The 19607-nt window shown below is 43.5% G+C and overlaps 1 protein-coding gene across 1 annotated transcript; it reads left to right on the forward strand.

Moving 5' to 3' along the window:
• Nucleotides 1-10206: 10206 nt before the first annotated feature.
• Atp6v1g1 (ATPase H+ transporting V1 subunit G1) lies at nt 10207-18219 on the forward strand. The gene is made up of 3 exons (XM_042678706.1): nt 10207-10374; nt 14248-14348; nt 17457-18219. Exons 1-3 carry the CDS (start codon nt 10293-10295, stop codon nt 17628-17630), a joined length of 357 nt encoding a protein of 118 aa, XP_042534640.1. The 5' UTR covers nt 10207-10292; the 3' UTR covers nt 17631-18219.
• Nucleotides 18220-19607: the final 1388 nt, after the last annotated feature.

The following is a 19607-nucleotide window of genomic DNA, read 5'->3' on the forward strand; positions in this document are numbered from 1 at the left end:
CACTAGTCCTGAGCAAAAAGCTCAGGAACACTGCTCAGGCCCTGAGTTCAAGACCTACAACCACCAACATCAACAACAAAAACCTAAAAGGAAAATTCCAAACATAAAGAGCTCCCATGTTTTAAATTGCTTGATGAATTCTGGATTCTCAAGTTGTCTTGAAACTGAATTTTTTAACTCTAAAACTCCAGAAATCCCACCAGTCAGGTCTGGCCACTCAACCCTCTATACCAAATATAGAGACATGGTGAAAGATAAAGAGAGATTTATTATGTGTCAGATTTATTACACAGGGAGAGAGCACTTTAGCACATCTTCAGCCATCTTCAGGGATCCAGACATTTGTCTTATTTTGAATAGGAAGAACTGGGGCAGGAGAAAGAGAGCTGCATAAGGATTTACACATTCCTGGTCACAGGTGTGGCCTGGTTGGCTGACATATTTAGTCTTTGTCTCTGGAAGAAGTTACCAATGCTTCAACCAATGAGGGGAGCAGGAACAAGTCAGTCACCATCATCTGGCAGGTGTCTGTTCTGAAATGTTGGTTTTTCTCTCTTTTTTGGGGGGGGCAGTGTTTGCCACAAGATGATAAAAGGAGGTACTGCCAGCTTTTGTCACAAGATGCTTTGATAAATCCTGTCTGAAGATCAAGGTGACTGCACATGACTGAAGGACATATATAAAGTGGGGGGAATAGAATGCCTAGCCTTTATCCTGCTTTTAGTTAATGCATGGTCCCAGTAAAGGGAGATTTTAAGTTTCTTCTTACAATCGCACTACAAAATAAAGTAGATGGCACCTTTCCCTGGGTTACAGTACGTGTTCTTCACCTCTCTTCATCCCACCTCCTAGCCATTGTGTCCTCCTAGTTCGTCACCAGAAGAGCGAGCAGGGTACTGAGGGGGTATTTTGAGACAAACAGACACAGAGATCACATAGACATAATTTTCTTGTAGAATTTTGTTATAATCCTTTATAATTAGCCATGGTTAATCTCTTACAATGCCCAATTTAAAAGCTTTTATCATAGGTATGCATAGGAAAAAGAAACCCTACTGTGTATATATACATGTAAGTCAGATTTCAGGCATCCACTGGGAATCTCTGACTGTATTCCCACAGATAAGAGGACTATATCTTTATAATGGCCAATAGACACATGAAGAAATGCTCACCCTCTCTAGCCATAAAAGAACTGCAAACCAAAACAACATTGAGATTCCACCTCACCCCAGTTAGAATGGCTATAATTAAGAAATCTAATAATAACAGATGCTGGAGGGGATGTTGCCAGAAGGGAACCCTACTGCATTGCTGGTGAGAGTGTAAACTTGTTCAACCACTTTGGAAAGTAGTATGGAAGTTCCTCAAAATACTCCACATAGAGCTCCCCTATGACCCAGCAATCCCAATTCTGGGCATTTACCCGAATGATCACAAACAAGACCATACTAAAGCTATTTGGAAATATTATATTAAGTGAAGTAAGCCAAGCCCAAAGAAACATAGGTCCCATGGTTTCCCTTATTTGCAATAACTAGTATATGTCTGGGACAAGCAGAAAAGGTCAGATAAGATGATGTTAAGTGAAATGAACCCCAAGATAGGGACACAAGTGTTTTTTTTATTCCTTGCTATTGTTTCTAATGTATTTATAAGGTACCATGTGTATGTTCCTCCCCCACAGTATAACCCCTGTTTTCACTGTATTTGATGTTGGTATAATATGGGGAGGGGAAGGGAAAAAACAAATTGTTTAAATAGGGATACAGGTGGACCCACTGCAACAATGAGATGTACAAGACGCTATGTCGAAAAACAAACTTTACAATTTAGGCGGGGGTGGGGGTAGGGGATGGGGGTGGCATGTAGCTGAGGAGTTGGGAGGGAAAGGATGGTAGAGGAAAAACAAAGGAGGAGGCAACAATGCTGGATAAGAAATGTACTCATTACCTTGCTAATGTAACTGTAACCCCTCTGTACAGTATTTTCACAATAAAAAACTTAATTTAAAAAAGAAGACTATATCTTTATGTACCAGCTACCCCATTGTGTCACTGGATTTTAATCTCCTGAGAGAAACTCAGCATAAAACACACCTTGGAATTAGCATGCCCCAAAGTGGAAAGAATGGAGGTATATATATAGCAACACCCTTGTGTCACTGGCTGGGGGCTGCTCTCTGGGGGACATTAGTTTTTGGTATTTTTCACACTCCCCTGTGTCTAGTAAGAGCCATCTTTCCTGAACTTCCTAGAAGAGAAAGCTTTCTGGATGATGGGTGCAGATACTGGTAAGTGGCAAAAAAACCTGGGGACCACTATGAGGCCTCCTGGGTGGGGGCTATGATGGCTTCTCTTACCTCAGAGTTTCAGGGACACATGAAGAAAAGCATTGGAACCTGGTGTGAGAATCTGCCTGGTAAGTGGGCTGCTTGAGGAAGAGGCAAACCCAGGTCTGACTTGTGGTCCAAGAGGAAAGCTTCTACTCACACCACTCTTCATTTCAGATTCCAAATGTGTGTGGCTTTCTTCTTCACATTGAGCTATTCTTCAAGGCTTTAGACACCAATGGGATGTCCTGTAATCCAGTGATAAGATCCAATTACTGGGTTTAGGGCAGACACCCAAGACTGTGTCCCATAAGACTGCCTCCCACGTCAGACACCAATAGCCAGTAGTGGACACTCAGGTCATCCGCACTCCTACCTGCTATGGATATTGCTGTGGTTTGCTTGAATGTCCCCAAGGCTTCAAGTGGAAAGTCCCCAGGGTGGTAGCATGGGTGCGGTGGCACTGTTGGGAGGTGGAGCATTTGGAGGTCCTGAGGTTACTGGGAGTGTTCCTTCCAGGATTGTGAGACCCTGTCTTCCTTTTCTCATTGTCCTCCTCTTCTGTCCTGGCTCATGACATGAGGGGTGTGTTCTGTCACATTTCCACAATGCTGGTACTATCCTTTCCAGAGGTCCAAAGAAGATACCACCTGCTCTAGGACTGGAATGTCCAAAACAGAGATAAACAAACCACTTTCTCTTTTTAACTAATTGCCTCGGCTACTATGCCATTATAATGACAGGACACTGGCTAATAGAGCTACAAAATAGAGGTTCCATCACCTCTGCAGGTTCAATAATCTGTGGTGGAAGATCACAGATTAGGGAAACAGAGTATTCATTATAAAGGAAAGAAAAAGGATTCAGATGAAGATTACACAGGCAACCTGTCCCCATGGAGCTGATGGAGCTGGATGAGTTTACAGCTCTACAAAATCCTGAGGGATTTTTATAGATGTTTCTCTTTGTAGGGATGATTGATTATTAACTCAATCTCTAGCTCCTGTACTTGCCCCAGAGGGTAGGAGTTGACACTAAACATTACAAGCTTCTAATCAAAGCTTCATCTGTTGGTGACTGGCTTCATTCTGAAAAACTTAGTTCACCCTGTCATCTTACTAGCACATAAAAAACTCATCATAAGGGAGACTCTCAGGGTTTTATGTGCCATCATACCCTAAACCAGGACACCACATCAAAATTTAGGATGAAAGATTTCCCCAGGATCCATTTCTTGGGATCAACATACATATCTTTTATTATCCACATGTACACCATAGCCTCTCACTCTGACATAGTTCCTGTTGTCAAAACAACACACCTTAGACTTGGTAAATTATAAACAATAATTTGTTCCAGTTCTGGAGACTGGAATGTCTAAGCCCAAGCCACCAGAAGTTTTGGTGTCAGGTGAGCGTGCCCTGCTTTATAGATGGTGCCTTCTAACTTTACGGACATGTCTTCACATGGCAGAAGAGACCGGACAGCTGTCTTGGGTCTTTTTTTTTTTTAAGTTAGAACTTTAAGTGTAGTCCTTGTGGTCTCAACTACCTCAAAGCTCCACCACCTAATTCTACCACCTTGATGATTCAATTTTCACATATGAATGTGTGTGTGTGACAGAGAGGGGGGGGAGAAAGAGAGAGAGAGACAGAGAGAGAGAGAGACAGAGAGAGAGAGAGAGAGAGAGACAGAGAGAGAGAGAGAGAATGCCCTGGGGCTTGAACTAAGGGCCTGGTACTGTCTCTTGAGATTTTTTGTTCAAGACTAGCACTCTATCATTTAAACTACAGCTCCACTTCTGGCTCCCTCTTTTCTCCTCCCCCTTCCTCTTCCTCTTCCTCTTCCCTCCTCCTTCTCCTTGTTTGTAGTTAATTGGAGATAAGAGTCTTACAGACTTTCTTTGCCTAGGCTAGCTTAATTATGACCTGTAAAGAGGGAAACAATCCATCCAGGCATGGTTAAAGATAAATTTATTTACACTATTTACACCAGAAAGGGGCCTGTGATTATGTGGTCCTGGGCTAGATACCCAGAGCCAAGAGCAGCCTCGACCACCAAACCTCCAAGCCGCCAATGAGCAGCCCCAACCTTTATTAGTTGGTCTGCAAACCCCCAAACCTCAGGCCTCCAAAGCTTCAAAGCTCCAAAGCTCCAAAGGGTAAGGCTTTTCCTTTTCTTACCTTCCTTTTCTACTGGCCTCTCCACTCTCCACAGGCCTGTCCTGCTCTGCTCAGAAAGGTGCCTCTCCACAGGCCTCTCTAGAGGGAGGTCCCAAATGGCCCCTCGAGGAGGCCCCAAATGACTTTCTGGAGAAGCCCCAAATGGCCCCTTGAGGAAGCCCAAATGACCTCCGGAGAAGGTCCTAAATGGCCTCTCTGGTCTTGCCCTGCCTTCCACAGGCCTGCCCTGCTCTCCTCTGGCTGGCTTTCCCCTCCTGTTGTCTCTCTTTCCATTCTGTGTCTCTACTCTCTCTCTACTCTCTTGGTTGTACCCTACTGCCCCTGGCCTGGAACACATAGCCTATATATAGGCTGTGCCCCTCCCCAACCCCAACAGGACTAATGGTTTCATCTCCCTAAAGGTTTCCAACTGCCATTCATGCCCTTCCCCCAAGCTGCCGTGAGTCAGCTGCAGTGAGTCAGCCTCTGGATGCCCCATCCCCTCCAGCGGGCAGGGCCACGCCCCACTCCCCAAACCAAGAACTCAGAGTGCAGCCTCCTGAGTAGCTAGGATTACAGGCATGACCCACCAGTACCTAGTCCACATATGAATTTGGTGAAGAGGTGAACATTCAAACCATAGCACAATCCTTCCCCAGGACCATCTTGTTTTTCTAGTATATTTCATTAATAACAGATTGCATATTTCATTGTAATAACAGACTATCATTTTGTAACCAAATACACTGGATTTTCCTCTTGGAATGTGCAATGACAATTACACAACCAGGGGATAAAATAATGAAGAAAGGTTTATTACTTGTAGCAAATAATGAACACACCAGAGAAAATTCTCAAAGGAGAATCTCCTCAAACAAAGGAAGCAAAGGATTTTCATTGGTAAAAACCTGTACATATACATTTGAGAAAGACTCATCAGCACACAAGAGGCGGGTACACTCCTGAGCATGCTTGGTTAAAAGCCACACATCACATGTTTTTGTAAGTGGCTGACAGGAATATCTTCTGGGCAGAGGATTTAGTATTCAACAATGGTTACTCTAGATTACCCAAAAAGAGTGAGTCAGAGTGCTTTGGTGATTTGGTTGGTTCCCATGGTTTGGGGGAGATCTTAGGATGAAACAAACAAAACAACCAACCTGGAAGGAGCAGATAATAATCACTTATACCCTCTCTTGCCTCCAAATGTAGGTGATTGCCTTTTTTGTGTGTGCCAATCCCAAGGCTTGAATTTAGGGCCAAAGCACTGTTCCTGAGCTCTTTTAGGCCCAAGGCTAGTGATCTTGAGCCACAGCTCCACTTCTGGCTTTTTGCTGGCTAATTTGAGATAAAAGTCTCATAAACTTTCTTGCCCTGACTGGCTTCAAACTGCTATGCTCAGATCTTAACCTCCTGAATTCCACCGACTCCTGGTCATGCATTTTAAAGCATTGCCTAGCAGCTAACACTTTGTTCATATAGTTAATAAAATAGACTTCAAACTAAAATCTGTCACAAGAGACAAAGAAAGATGTTTTATATTAATAAAGGGAAAATTCATTAAGAAGAAATTATAATCTGGACACTGGTGGGTTAAACCTGTAATCCTAGCTATGTAGAAAGAAAGCCAGCCTAAGTAGAAAAGTCCATGAGACTCCATCTCCACAATGACCTTCAAAAAAAGCCAAACTGGAAGTGTGGTTCTGTTGGTAGAGCACCAGCCATGAATAAGTAAACCAAGTAAGTGCTAGACTCTGACACTGGCCCCAGTACTGCAAAGAGAGAGAGAGAGAGAGAGAGAGAGAGAGAGAGAGAGAGAGAAAGAGAGAGGAAATTGTAGTTATTAACAAATTGCAACAAATAGTGACAAACACAGGTTCATTAAGCAAACACTTTGGATTTACAAGCACAGACCCCAGCCCAATAATAGTGGGAGACTTCAATATCCCACTCTCTAATAGAGAGGTCATTCAAATAAAATATCAACCAAAAAAAATCCAAATGAAATCATAGACCAAATGGACTAGACAGACATATACAGAGTATTATACCAGTAACTGCACAGTATACCTTCTTCTCGGCAGCCCATAGAACTTTCTCCAAAATAGATCATATTCTAGGACACAAAGCAAGTTTTAGCAAATGCAGGAAAATTGAAATAACTCCCTGTATTCTATAATAAAATTAAAGTAGAACTCAACAGAAAAAGATATCACAAAAATATTCCAGCATGCAAATCTGAACAACATGTTGTTGTATAATGTTTGAGTTACTGAAGTAATAAGAAGAGAAATAAAAAAAGTCCTGGTATCTAATGAAAATGAAAACACAACCTACTAGAACCGTTGAGATACAGCAGTAGTGGAGGAGTTCAAACAAGTCTCCTTTAGTCAGATAAAAACAGCAGCTTCCATTTGCTGGCATTTCACACTCAACTTTGGCATTGCTCTCTGTAGGAGGTGCTTTTTGTTGAGAAACATTGGCTTCTTACTTGGGCCTACAAATTAACTGGGAACAGAATAAAGGGTAGGCAATCCAAGACTCCTCCATTTTTGTACCTAAGTCCTTTGTCCAGAGTCATTCTCTCCTGCTGTCATTTTACAGCCATTTTGTAATCCAGGAAGCATTAGACCACCTCCCAGGTGTCAGCGACTCTTATTCTAACAAGGCTTTACCTTCTTGCAATGAGTGTCAGAGACAATGGACTGTCAGGCCACTTCTGAACACACTTGACCAGATTGTTTTAGCTAATGTATACCTTTCTCACTCTTACTCTCAGGTCTCTCTATTTAACTGATGGCAAATATCTGTAACCCAGAAGAGAGCTGAAGACAGCTGAACCTGTGCTGAGGTGTGCTCTTCCTGTGGCTGCCACACAGATTTTCTTTCTTTGCCCCTCACCTTGTCTCTTTATATTGGCATATTGGGGCCAGTTGCTAAGGCTGATGTGATTTCCTGGAGTTTGTGCCTGATATCTAAAAACTTTAGTTTCCTTTTTCCTTTTTTTTTTAATGTATATATATATATATATTTTATTGTAAAAATACTGTACAGAGGGGTTACAGTTACACAAGTAGGGTAATGAGTACATTTCCTATGGAGCATTGTTACCTCCTCCTTTGTTTTTCCCCTATCATCCCTTCCCTCCCTACTTCTTCACATCCTCTTTCCCCTCCCCCCCACATTGTAAAGTTAGTTTTCAACATAGTGTCCTTTCAAAATAGTGTCTCATTGTCACAATAGGTCAACCTGCATCCCCATTTAAGCATTCCACTATATGCCTTCCCCTCCCCAAATTACAAAAATGTATAAACAGGATGAAAAACATCAGAATCAAGTACAGTGAAAACAGGGGTTATACCCTTTAAAATTATATAAAGAGGCTGGGAAGATGGCTCAGTGGTAGAGTGCTTGCCTCGCATACATGAGGCCCTGAGTTCGATTCCTCATCACCACATAAACAGAAATAGCCACAAGTGGAACTGTGACTCAAGTGGTAGAGTGCTAGCCTTAAGCTGAAGAGCTTAGGGACAGTGCCCAGGCCTAGAGTTCAAGCACCACGACCAGCCCCCCCTCCCCCACCACCCCACCCTCGCTTCAAAATAAAATTATATAAAGCAAAAACTTTAGTGAGATAGAATTCACATATATTGTTAACTCCTTAAAAGTGTATAAATCAGTTTATATATGCATATATTTATTTAAAAGAACGTGTCACCATCACCTATATCTAATTTTGAAATGTTTATATCCCTTTTGGAGAAATTCTGTACTGGTGAGCAGTCCTTCACCATGAGTTAATCATGAGTCTACTTTCTAACTTACATAGACCTGCCTATTTTTGACAGTTCATCTATTTGTATATCTACATGTCTATCTGTCTGTCTGTCATCACCCCATTTCTTGGAGTATATATAACTTGTGTCTAGGTTTTTTTCTAGGTAGAGTCCTACTACATTACCCAAGTTGATTTTCAACTTGCGTGCTTAATCCCTTCTACCTCACCTTCACAAGTTAAGAAGCTAGGACTATAGTTACATGCTACTGTGCAAGGCTTGGACATTCATATAAAGAGAAGTTCCAATATGTGCCCTTATATCACTAATGGATTCCTTTTTGTGACTGGATACTTTCTGATGTATGGATAAGCTATTTTGTTTGCCTGCTTCTCAGTAGCTGGAGAACTGAGTGGTTTCACTTGATGGATGCCATCATTTCTTTTTATCTTCACCCCTAGAAGTGATCTTTCACTGATGTGACTGAGTGAATTATATTTTCTGAGAACACTAAAATTTACAACTCAAGAAATTATAGTGATCTGGCTTAAGGATCCCAGAAACCAGTCAAGTCCTGGTTCTTATGTCAAGAAAGAATAGGAATCCTGGACTGCAGCTTTCTTTTTAGTCCCACCCTCAACCACAATCATACAAAAATATCCTGTGCTACAAATCCACCCTCCTCCTTGAGTGCAGAGATAGTTCTAGGGGGAAAAAAACCCTTCTGGCATTGTTTTATGTCTTCAGGACCTGGTAAACTCTAAGATGTCATCCATAGCCTAGAAATCTTGTTCAGCGGTGCCACTCTGCAGCCCTGACAAGATTCAAATCAAGTTAATAGGGGTGTAACTGTGGAGAAGCCACTTAAAGTGCTGTGTTTCAGTTTCGTCATTATACAATAGGATTATCATTTCGCAGTAATTCTGATCTTTCTGGGGGAGGAATGCTGTTTAGGAAAGTGCCTGTCCTACTTGGCAAACAACCACTGACATCTTGCCTTCCTCCAGCCGCCCCAGGAATAGAACCTAAAGTCTGGTTTATCAGTAGACAAGGGTTCTACTATTAAACTTCATACTCAGCTCTAAGATTTCACCTCAAATACCACTTCCTCAGAAGGGCCTCCACATTCCCTCCTTCTTAAAAGGGTACTTCTTACAGAACTTTATTTTCTTCATTAATTTGTAATTAGTTTGAAACCGTGATCTGTGTTTTGTCCATAAACAGCTCTAATTGGGACCTTATTTATCTTGCTTGGTACTCGACCTTGGTACCTGATCATAAAGGTACCAAATGTTTGCAGAAAACAGTACAATCGTTTCTGGAACTCAGTTCAGAAAGGCACAGTGACTGTTCCCAAATCACATAGACTAGTAGCAGACTTGACTGTTAAGTGACTCGTTTTCTTTGTGGGGTGCTGGGAATTGAACCCTGGACTCTACTACTGATTTATCCATCCACGCCCCCCTCACCCCCCGCCCCAGTACTAGCGCTATCCTAACCCGGGACTCTAGGCCCCAGACGGACAGACTGGATCTGGCTGGGCCAGACTGACCTCGGACTCGCTCTCCTCTCGCCTCAGCCCCTTAAATCCCAGGAGTGCGGGGATCGCCGAAGCCCCACTACCATACCCCCGACTGCTCCTGCACCGATCGAGAAGGTTCTAGAAGGACAGGGAGTCGCCGGCAAAGTGAGGGGTTAAGGGAACCACCACGTGACAAGGTGGTGGTCAGGACGCCGCGGCGAGCAGGGCGGACGAGGAAATGGGGCGAGAGGAAGGGGTGGACAGGGGCGCCGACCCAGAACGCCCAGCTCTTCTGGCCCAAGTCTAACTCCCTCCCGCGGGAGTCACGGGAACGCCCAGTGGGTCAGCTGAGACTACGGCGCTGTAGGATCACGTGGCGTGCTGGGCGGGGCTCAGGCGCTAGGCGCACGCGCAGATCGCGGGCGGCGGGTCAGGTGACCGGAGCGGCGGTGGCGCGGGGACTCGGGCTCGGGCTGCTCGGCCTCTGCGTCTCCGCCGCCATGGCTAGTCAGTCGCAGGGGATTCAGCAGCTGCTGCAGGCCGAGAAGCGTGCGGCCGAGAAGGTGTCCGAGGCCCGCAAGCGTGAGTGGAGGGCGGGACGGCCTGGAGTTAATCCTAGGCCCCACGAAGCCGCGGGTGGTGGTGGGCGGAGAGGCCAGAAACGCCGCCCAGTCCCGGGTTGCGGCGGCGGCGGCGGCGGCCTCGGCCTCGGCCTCGGCCTCGGCCCCGGCCCCGGCCCCGGAGCTGCAGCGCTGGAGGTCTTGTGGGCCGCCGGGGATCCGCGCTGGCGGGGCTGGGAGGGCTGAGGGAAGGGCCGTCCCAGCCCATCCCACGAAACGCTTTGTCTTTCCCTCACTTCCTGGCCCCACCTTGTACTTTCCGGGGCTCCGACCAGGCACAGCAGCCATCACCTCCAGCCAGAGTCGTTCAGAGCCCTGATCTGCAGGCTTCGCTCCTGCCTCCCTCGTGGTAACACGTTCTCACTGAACAAAGCTTTGCGTTTCTGTGGACTTGCCATTTGTGTCCTCCATCTTCTCTGCCAGCATCGTAATCCAGTTTCTCAGAACAGTTTCTCAGAAGTTCCAGTAAGCAGCCGGACTCGTTGATTCCTTACGTTAAAAACAAAACAAGCAAATTTGCGCTAGTGAGTGCCAGATCCCTCGCTCCCATGAAGGTAGCAGTTGATGGGTAGGGTCGAGAGGTACAAAGTCGTTGTATCGTTTAACAGGTAGGTGTAATCTAGGCTGAGGCGTACAAGGAGCCAGCCATGGTCCCCTGCAGGCGGTCATCCATGTCATATGCACTTACATGACTTCTCTCAACGCCATCAACACACTTCTAGGGCCGCAGAATGAAGCTCTTCTCATCAGACATTTGTGTTCTTGCCCATTGTCACTTTAGGGCACTCTAGCTATCCTGAGGGGCTCAGAGGCAACTACTTTTATTTCACCTGTAAGCTTTTTCACATTGTTTCCTCATTTAACTATATCTATCTAGTTTCCCATCTGATGAGAAAGGTGTTCTGCTCCTGCTTTAGAGTTGGGAAAATGAGGCTCAGAGAGAAATGATTTGATCAGGCGCTGTGAGTTGGAGTCTCTTGTCCTGTACAAGGTGTTTCTGCTAATCTTAACTCAAATTTCCTTCACTCAAGTATAGATTTCAAGCATGGCTCTTGTTCCACTGTGCTATTCTTCAGTTGATAGGAAGAACTGCCTTTAATCATGCTAGGAATGGGAAGAAGTCTTTTCTTCCTGCTTTGGTGATTAGAAAGTTCTGTAGAGTATTTCTAGTCATGCCCTTGGTACAGTATTTCCAGAATGACTTTTGTCCAGTGATGACTTACCAGTAGCAGTTGTTCTGTTTGGGAAGGCCAGGAGAATGGGGAAATGCAAGAAAAAAATACTTGGACTGTGGTAAGAGTAAATGCATTCCTTGGAGGCAGTGGTCCATGTTTTACACCCTTCTCTTAAGGTTCACAGTCTTGTGTAGCTCTAGCTATTTGCTCATTGAATTGGTTTAAAGGGTTAGAGTTTATGACTAATAACACATTGCAGGATTATTCAAAACTACCAATTTTTTGGGGGGGGGGGGGAAATTACTCCCTTTCTTAATCTGTACACACAGTTGGCTTTTCAGTTAAGAACTGGGAAGAGGAATTGTATGATGTTGTAAAAGAGTCAAGCCCAATGATTTTCCATGAAATCATTAGTTCAGATCTTAAAAACAAAAAATTATGTGGATGGATGCTAGTGGCTCACACCTTTAATCCTAGCTACTCAGGAGATAGATTTGAGGACTACCATTCAAAGCCAGCCCAGGTAGGGACATCAGTGAGTCTCTTAACTCCAATTAACTACAAAAAGCCAGAAATAAAGCTGTGGCTCAAGTAGTAGAGCACCAGCCTTGAACAGAAAAGCTCAGGGGCAAGACTTAGGCCCTGAGTTCAAGCCCAGAACTTTGGAGTGAAACAAAGGCACTCTTTCTTATTTGTAAGATCCAAGAAAAACAAAATTTAAGAGTAATACAGGGCCGGGCGTGGTGATCTCTGTCAGTAATCCTAGTATTTGGAAGGCTGAGGCAGGAGGATCCTGCATTTCAAGACTGGCAAGTGGCTACAAAGCAAGTTCTAGAACAGCCTGGCTGCAATGTGAGACCCTGTCTTAAAGAAATCAAATGAAAAAAGAAATGTAGGTAATGAGGTACAGCTTGGTGGTAGAATGCTTGCCTAGTATGGAATTCTTAGCAATGCAAAAATTTATGCACACATTTTATTTATGATTTTCTGTTCCAATATTTTTCGTTTCCAGAAAAGCTTGTCAAAATTGAACTTTGAAGGTAATTTCAGAGATGGTTATTACCTGGTGTGATTAATTCAGGGAGCATAGCGGTGCAGGTTAGGTGTGAAATATTAGGAAATTATGTGGAGCAACTGTGTTATGTTCAGGCTGTGAAGTTGGTTATACAGGTTGGTTTGGAAAAGATCTTTGGGTTTTAAAACCCAATGGTGAGGTTAGTGTGTGAAGGATTGAGATACAGGTGGATTGAAGCTAACAGCAGTGGGCCTAAATAGTACTGTAGTAAGTACTGACCTGCAGAAAAGGCATTAGGGTGTTAATTGTTCCAGATTAGCTGCATGGAGTCATTACAGGTCCAGTATTGTCTTCTTCAGCAGCAGAAGTTTAAATTCAAATTCTTTGTGCTGGATGCTCCATCATCCATATAGGTGCAGTAGGCTCTGGACAGTTGATGCACAATGATATGTACAGCATAGTTTTAGACACATGGTGTCTTTTGCTGTGAATTGAATATACAGATTGATCATCTGGGGCTTCCTTTTGAAAACAGACCATGAATCCAACCTACCCTTTGAGTCTCTGGCAGCCTAGACCTGTTTTCCAGCTGGATGTTAAACTGTTTTCTGGAAAGCACCATCACTGTTTCTCTGAGCTGCTTGTACTGTCTTGTTCCCCATTTAGCATTCTTCCAGTCACTACTTCACTTCCTTCCTTGCGTCAGGCATGCTGTTTAGTTTCCACTGTTACATCACCTGTGTCATTAGTTGATGTCCCTTGGGAGCACATTAGATTCCCTATTGACTCAGCAGCGCTCCTGTTGTCATCAGGAACACACTTAGGTATTTACTTCTTGGGGCAAGGAAGAATTCCAGAGATGGCCAATGTTACCATCTTCTGTCGGCTTTTAATAGTTGAGATTGAGAGACTATTTTGACATAATCCAGTTGACAGTCCAACTCTTTTTATCATTGTGATGGTCTATGGATGGTCTATGGAAACAGAAGGCGGTGTGTGTGTGTGTGTGTGTGTGTGTGTGTGTGTGTGTGTGTGTGTGTGTGTGTAAGCTTGAACTCAGTCTCCAGTTTAATCACCTTAAGGCCTGTAGGATGCCGAATGGAAACAGAAGGCGTGTGTGTGTGTGTGTGTGTGTGTGTGTGTGTGTGTGTGTGTGTAGAAGCTTGAACTCAGTCTCCAGTTTAATCACCTTAAGGCCTGTAGGATGCCGAATGGAAACAGAAGGCGTGTGTGTGTGTGTGTGTGTGTGTGTGTGTGTGTGTGTGTGTGTGGAGAAGCTTGAACTTAGTCTCCAGTTTAATCACCTTAAGGCCTGTAGGATGCCGAATGGAAACAGAAGGCGGTGTGTGTGTGTGTGTCTGAATGGAAACAAGGCGGTGTGTGTGTGTGTGTGTGTGTGTGTGTGTGTGTGTGTGTGTGTGTGTGTGTGTGTGTGTGTGTGTGTGTGTAGAAGCTTGAACTCAGTCTCCAGTTTAATCATCTTAAGGCCTGTAGGATGCCGAAACCTGTACTACTAGATTTGAATTTCCTTTTCTGGTGCACTCCCCCCCTCCCCTGTTTACTTTTAAATTCACCATCTCAGTGTCTGCTTGCTCTTCTACTTGTCTTTTAACCACTTTGATGTAGCTTTCTTTTTTGAAAACAGGAAAGAACCGAAGGCTGAAGCAGGCCAAAGAAGAAGCACAGGCTGAAATTGAACAGTACCGCCTGCAGAGGGAGAAAGAGTTCAAGGCCAAGGAAGCTGCGGTAGGCCCCTGTTTCTTTTTATTTTTGCTTTAGTTTCCTGAACAACTCCAGGGATGGTTTGCTCAAAAATATCCAGCATAGCTTGGAGATTCTGCTAGTGTTTTAAACTTAATAATTGTATTATTACTTTAAAAGAATAATGCTGGGATCAAACCTATTTCTTCCATATTAGGAAGTACTCCACAGAGCTATTCTAGCCCCTGGTTACTGAATGTTTTGTTGCATGCTTCTGCTGAGTTTTAGGATGGTTTATTTATTTGGTTATTTATTAAATAGCTAATGTGCTGGGTACTGTGCTAGATGCTGGGGGATTGGGGGGATTGGCTGTGAACAGAACAGATCAGGTCCCTATTTTCATGGAGCTTGTCTAAGAGACACAATGAGAGGAAAGTCACATAGACCTTCTGCTATGGCAACCATAGTTGTAAATAAGATGGAGACCCAGCTCCACCAGTGTGGACTGCTGTGAGGGGTAAAATAATGATAAAAGTAGGTCTCATGAATACAAAGGATGGAAGGGAAATTCTGGAAAGGAAGAAGAGGGGTTTCACAGGGAAAGAGCCACTATCAGCCTGGTAGGGTGACATTTCTACCCAAAAGGTGGAGTTAATTCTGAGTTTGTGATCAGTCTGTACTACATGAGATCTTATGTCCAAAAAATCCAGCGAGGGCTGGGAATGTGGCTTAGCGGAAGAGTGCTTGCCTAGCATGCATGAAGCCCTAGGTTTGATCCCTCAGTACCACATAAACAGAAAAAGCTGGAAATGGTGCTGTGGCTCAAGTGGTAGAGTGCTTGCCTTGAGCTGAGGAGCTCAGGGACAGTGCCCAGACCCAGAGATCAAGTCCCACAATCAAACAAAAACAATCAGTGAACCAGGTACTGGTGGCTCATGCCTATAATCCTAGCTACTCAGGAGCTAAAAACTGAGGATCGTGGTTTGAAGACAGCTTGTGCAGAAAAGTCTGTGAGACTCTTACCTCCAGTAAACTACTCAGAACAATCTAGAAGTGGTGCTGTGGCTCAAGTAGTAGAGTGCTATCCTTGAGCTAAAAGAAGCTCAGGGACAGCATCCAGAGCCTGAGTTCAAGTTCCAGGACTGGCAAAAAAGAAAAAAGAAGGTGAGGTGGGCGCCACACACTAAGGACTCTTGCTGGTAACTGAACAACAGTTGAGAGTTGCTGACAGCCTATTGCTGATACAGTTCACCCAAGTGAGAGACAAGTCTGTCTTTACCAAGGAGCTTGAGTGTTGCCTGTCTCCTCTCTCTCCTCTGTGCCTCTGACTTTGTATGCTTCCTGCTGAAGTTCTGCCTTATAGCTTCCAGGAGTTTCAGGCCTACACCCTGCCAAGTCCAGTAATTCTGGGAATACATCTCTTGCCTCTAAGTTAATGAAAGTTCTGGCCATCTGTATATTGGGCAAGTACAGGGCTGTTAGAATGCCTTCTCATGGGATGAATGGTGTCATACATTGTCATCCTGCACACAAAATTGCTCTTGTGTCAGGATGCGTAATAGTAAGCTCTTCAGTGTTGGGAGAACTGACTGGTTCACACTCATGAAACAGGTGGTGGTGGTGGTGGTGGTGGTGGTAGTATTTCCTTCCCTGACTATGTAAGGGTTATAGACTTGAAAATAGGAGTTAGCAACTGAACTGTTAGGAAATGCCTGAGGCTATTGCATCTTTATGAATAGCTAGGTGCTCAGGAGGCTGAGATCTGAGGCTCATAGTTTGAGGCCAGTCTGGGCAGGAAAGTCTTTGAGACTCTTACTTCCAGTTAACCATTAGAAAATTGGAAGTGGCACTGTGACTCAGAGTGATAGAAGGGTAGCTTTGAGTGGAAAAGCTCAAGGACAGTGCCTAGGTCCCAAGTTAAAGCCCTGACTGAAAAAAAAAAGAACCCTGAGCCCCAACCCAATTTTGTTGTATGTTCACTTTGCCCTTTGAGCCTAGGTTTCTTCTTCTATAAAAAGTGGAGTGATAGCCTCATGGTTGTGAGGAACAAGTTAATACATGAATGCTTTGAGAACTAGTATGCTATACAATTGTGAAGGGATGTGAGTATACACACACACAAAATGGGGTAAGAGCAAGTTAGGTAATGAAAAAGGTAAACGTATTTTCTAGAACTTGAAGGGTCAAGTTCTAATAAAGTATGCTTACAATGTTATATTCATGTCATATTTCAGTGTATTTTAGGTTCTGTTGTTTGTAGTTTGAATTTTATATGTGTCTGTGTATGCTGGTACCGAGTCTTGAACTCAGGGCCTGGGCATTGTCCCTGCACTTTTTCTGCTCAAGGCTAGTGTACTATTTTGAACCACAGCTCCACATTTGGTTTTCTAGTGATTAATTGGAGATAAGAGTCTCACAGACTTTCCTGCCTGGGCTGCTTTGAACCTTGATGCTCAGATCTCAGCCTCTGGAGAAGCTAGGATTACAGGTTTGAGCTGCCAGTGCCTGGCCCTGATTTGAATTTTTTTAACATTCACTTCCAAAAGCATACATACATACATACACAAACACATCACACTGATACTGTTGTATATTTCCTGCCCCTGTAACTTAGTATTATACAATTTATTTCATATCATTGAACTGTATTTTCTTGTATAGAAGCTTTATAGCTTGAGTAACCAGTCCTTAATTATATATGTGGATGATGATGATGGTGAAGGAACTAAGCAAATCCCAGCCTCTTTGTATAAGCTACTTTCTTTTTTTACCTTCCTCAAGTGATTCTCCTGCTTTAGCTTCCATATAGCTGGGATCATAGATATGTATCATGGTGCTGTATCATGGTATGTATCATGGGGTTGTTGGGTCTTTATATTGTTTCTAGTTTTTGGTTAAAGCTGTATGTTAAGACCATGGAGAGATGTGAGTAATTCTCTGGGATAATTTCCTAGCTGACCAACTGCTGTGTACTTTAGGTAGTTGTCACTCCACATTAACTCTGGGGAAATAGCTGTTTCCTTTCATGCTCTTACTGTTTGTGCATGATCTGTGGTACTCATTGATGATCCATAAGCCTGCAAGTAGTTTGCTGAATGTTCTGGCTGGTTGGAATCTCCTCCTGATGCTCCTCATGTCCTTTCTCCACTCCAGGCACTGGGATCCCATGGCAGTTGCAGCAATGAGGTGGAGAAGGAGACTAAGGAGAAGATGACCATCCTCCAGAACTACTTCCTGCAGAACAGGGAGGAAGTTCTAGAAAACCTCTTGGCTTTTGTGTGTGACATCCAGCCAGAAATCCATGAGAACTACCGCATAAATGGATAGGACGAGAGAAGCGCCTTTCCATGGGTTGGTGTGGTAGACACCCTCATGGACTGTGGAGGCTTAGCAAAGCTCCAGTTCTGTTCTGTGAGAGACATTAAATTATTTCTGTATTCAGAGTAGCCAGTCTAGCTTCTGTGTTTAAATTTAGTGTTTATCCAAAGGTTCATCTTTATACCTCTTATTTCTTAGGGATTTAATGAGTATATGTTGTCTGTTTTCCTATGCCTTTCAGTTCAAGCAATGTGTTAGTGTCACCTTTTTCCCTTAGATCTTAATAGGATAAAAACAAATTATAATTCTTTGAAGAAAGAAAGGGATTAAGTAATTTTTTTCCCTTATACTTTCTTAAAGGTCAGGGGCTTTATCTATGAAAAAGTAGTATGTAGTTATTTGTAACTTGTACAAAGCAGCAGCCAGCCTTAAAGCAGTCCATTCTGGCTAAATGTTAGAACATTGAATACTAATGTACTTTTTTGGGGCTGCTGTTTATTTTAATCAAAATGACTAGATGATAGGACTTAAGAATTTACTACATGTTACTTGGTGTACTAATAATCATTTAAGAGTAAAATCTTTGTCGTGTGTTTTCCTTTTCTGGTTTGTTCTTCCCCCTCCCCCTCTTTATGCTGGTACTGTGGTTTGAACTCAGTCATATGGTTGCTCAGCTTACATGTTCACAGTTGGTGCTCCACCCTTTATGCCATGCCTTCAGCTTAGTCTTCAGCTAAATTTGGAGTTGAAGTCACTTGTACTTTGTAATTGGGCTGGATTTGAACCTCAGTCCTCTGATCTCAGCCTCCTAAATAAGATTACAGGTGTAAGCCACTGGTGCCTATTGGTTTGTTCTTTTTGATTATGTAAAGTATGCTTTGTTCCAGCTGGTTTGCAAAATTTCACTTAGGAATTTCAACACATACTACATTTGCATCCATAATTAGAAAATATGCAACATACACATTTTAGCAGGAAGGAAATTGCTTGCAATTTCATCCTATAATATTATTTTTGAAAAACAGCCAGCAGCTAAGAAGTCTAGTTTTTCTTTTCAGAGCACCTTATTTTGGGGCCTTGGGCAAGTTATGAAAATGCTTTCTTCTTGACAGGCTAATGGAGTTGTGAAATCCTATAGCAGCTTCACAGTAGGTGGTGAGTTCAATGCTCTATATCCCTTAATAGGCTTGTGATCTTTCTTTGGTTGCAGAATAATTTCTGGTGAGTATCAGCCTATGGAAGAGAATATTGGGGACTTTCCTTGCTCATTCTAAAACATTATGTGGCAGTAGATGGGGTTTAACAAAAAAAAAACCTCAACATGCATGCCCACTTTTACTGGTTACTATTTCATTTCTGTGTGCCTTTTTTAGTGAAGACCTTCAGGGCTTAGTGTCTGAGCTTTTTTTTTTTTGCCAGTCCTGGGCTAGAACTCAGGGCCTGGGCCCTGTCCCTGAGCTTTTGTTCAAGGCTAGCACCACTTGAGCCACAGTGCTTCTTCCGGCTTATTCTGTGTATGTGGTTCTGAGGAATTGAACCCAGGGCTTCATGCACTCTAGGAAAGCACTCTGCCACTAAGCCACTTTCCCAGCCCTGTCTGAGCTTTTTTTTTTTATTTTATTATTATTTTTGTCAGTCCTGGGATGCTGTTTCTGAGCTTCTTTTGCTCAAAGCTAGCATTTACCACTTGAGCCACACTCTACTTCCAACTATTTTGGTTGTTAATTGGAAATAATTTCACAGACTTTCCTGCCGGGCTGGTTTTGAACTGTGATCCTCAGATCTCAGTCTCCTGAGTAGCTAGTATTACAGGCATGAGTACTGGCACCGGGCTCTGTCTGAGCTTTTCTATTGTGCACTGTAACATACTCGAGGATTGCCACTGCAGTGGTGTCCAGATCGAGACATCCATGCTCTGCTCTTCTCCTTGACCTTCACAACTGCCTGGCAGTGTTGGGGCACCCTTTCCTGCACCACTTACTTGCA

This window comes from Dipodomys spectabilis, unplaced genomic scaffold (genome assembly GCF_019054845.1).
Source record: "Dipodomys spectabilis isolate Male_0828 unplaced genomic scaffold, ASM1905484v1 ptg000046l, whole genome shotgun sequence".
Classification (NCBI taxonomy): Eukaryota; Metazoa; Chordata; class Mammalia; order Rodentia; family Heteromyidae; genus Dipodomys; species Dipodomys spectabilis.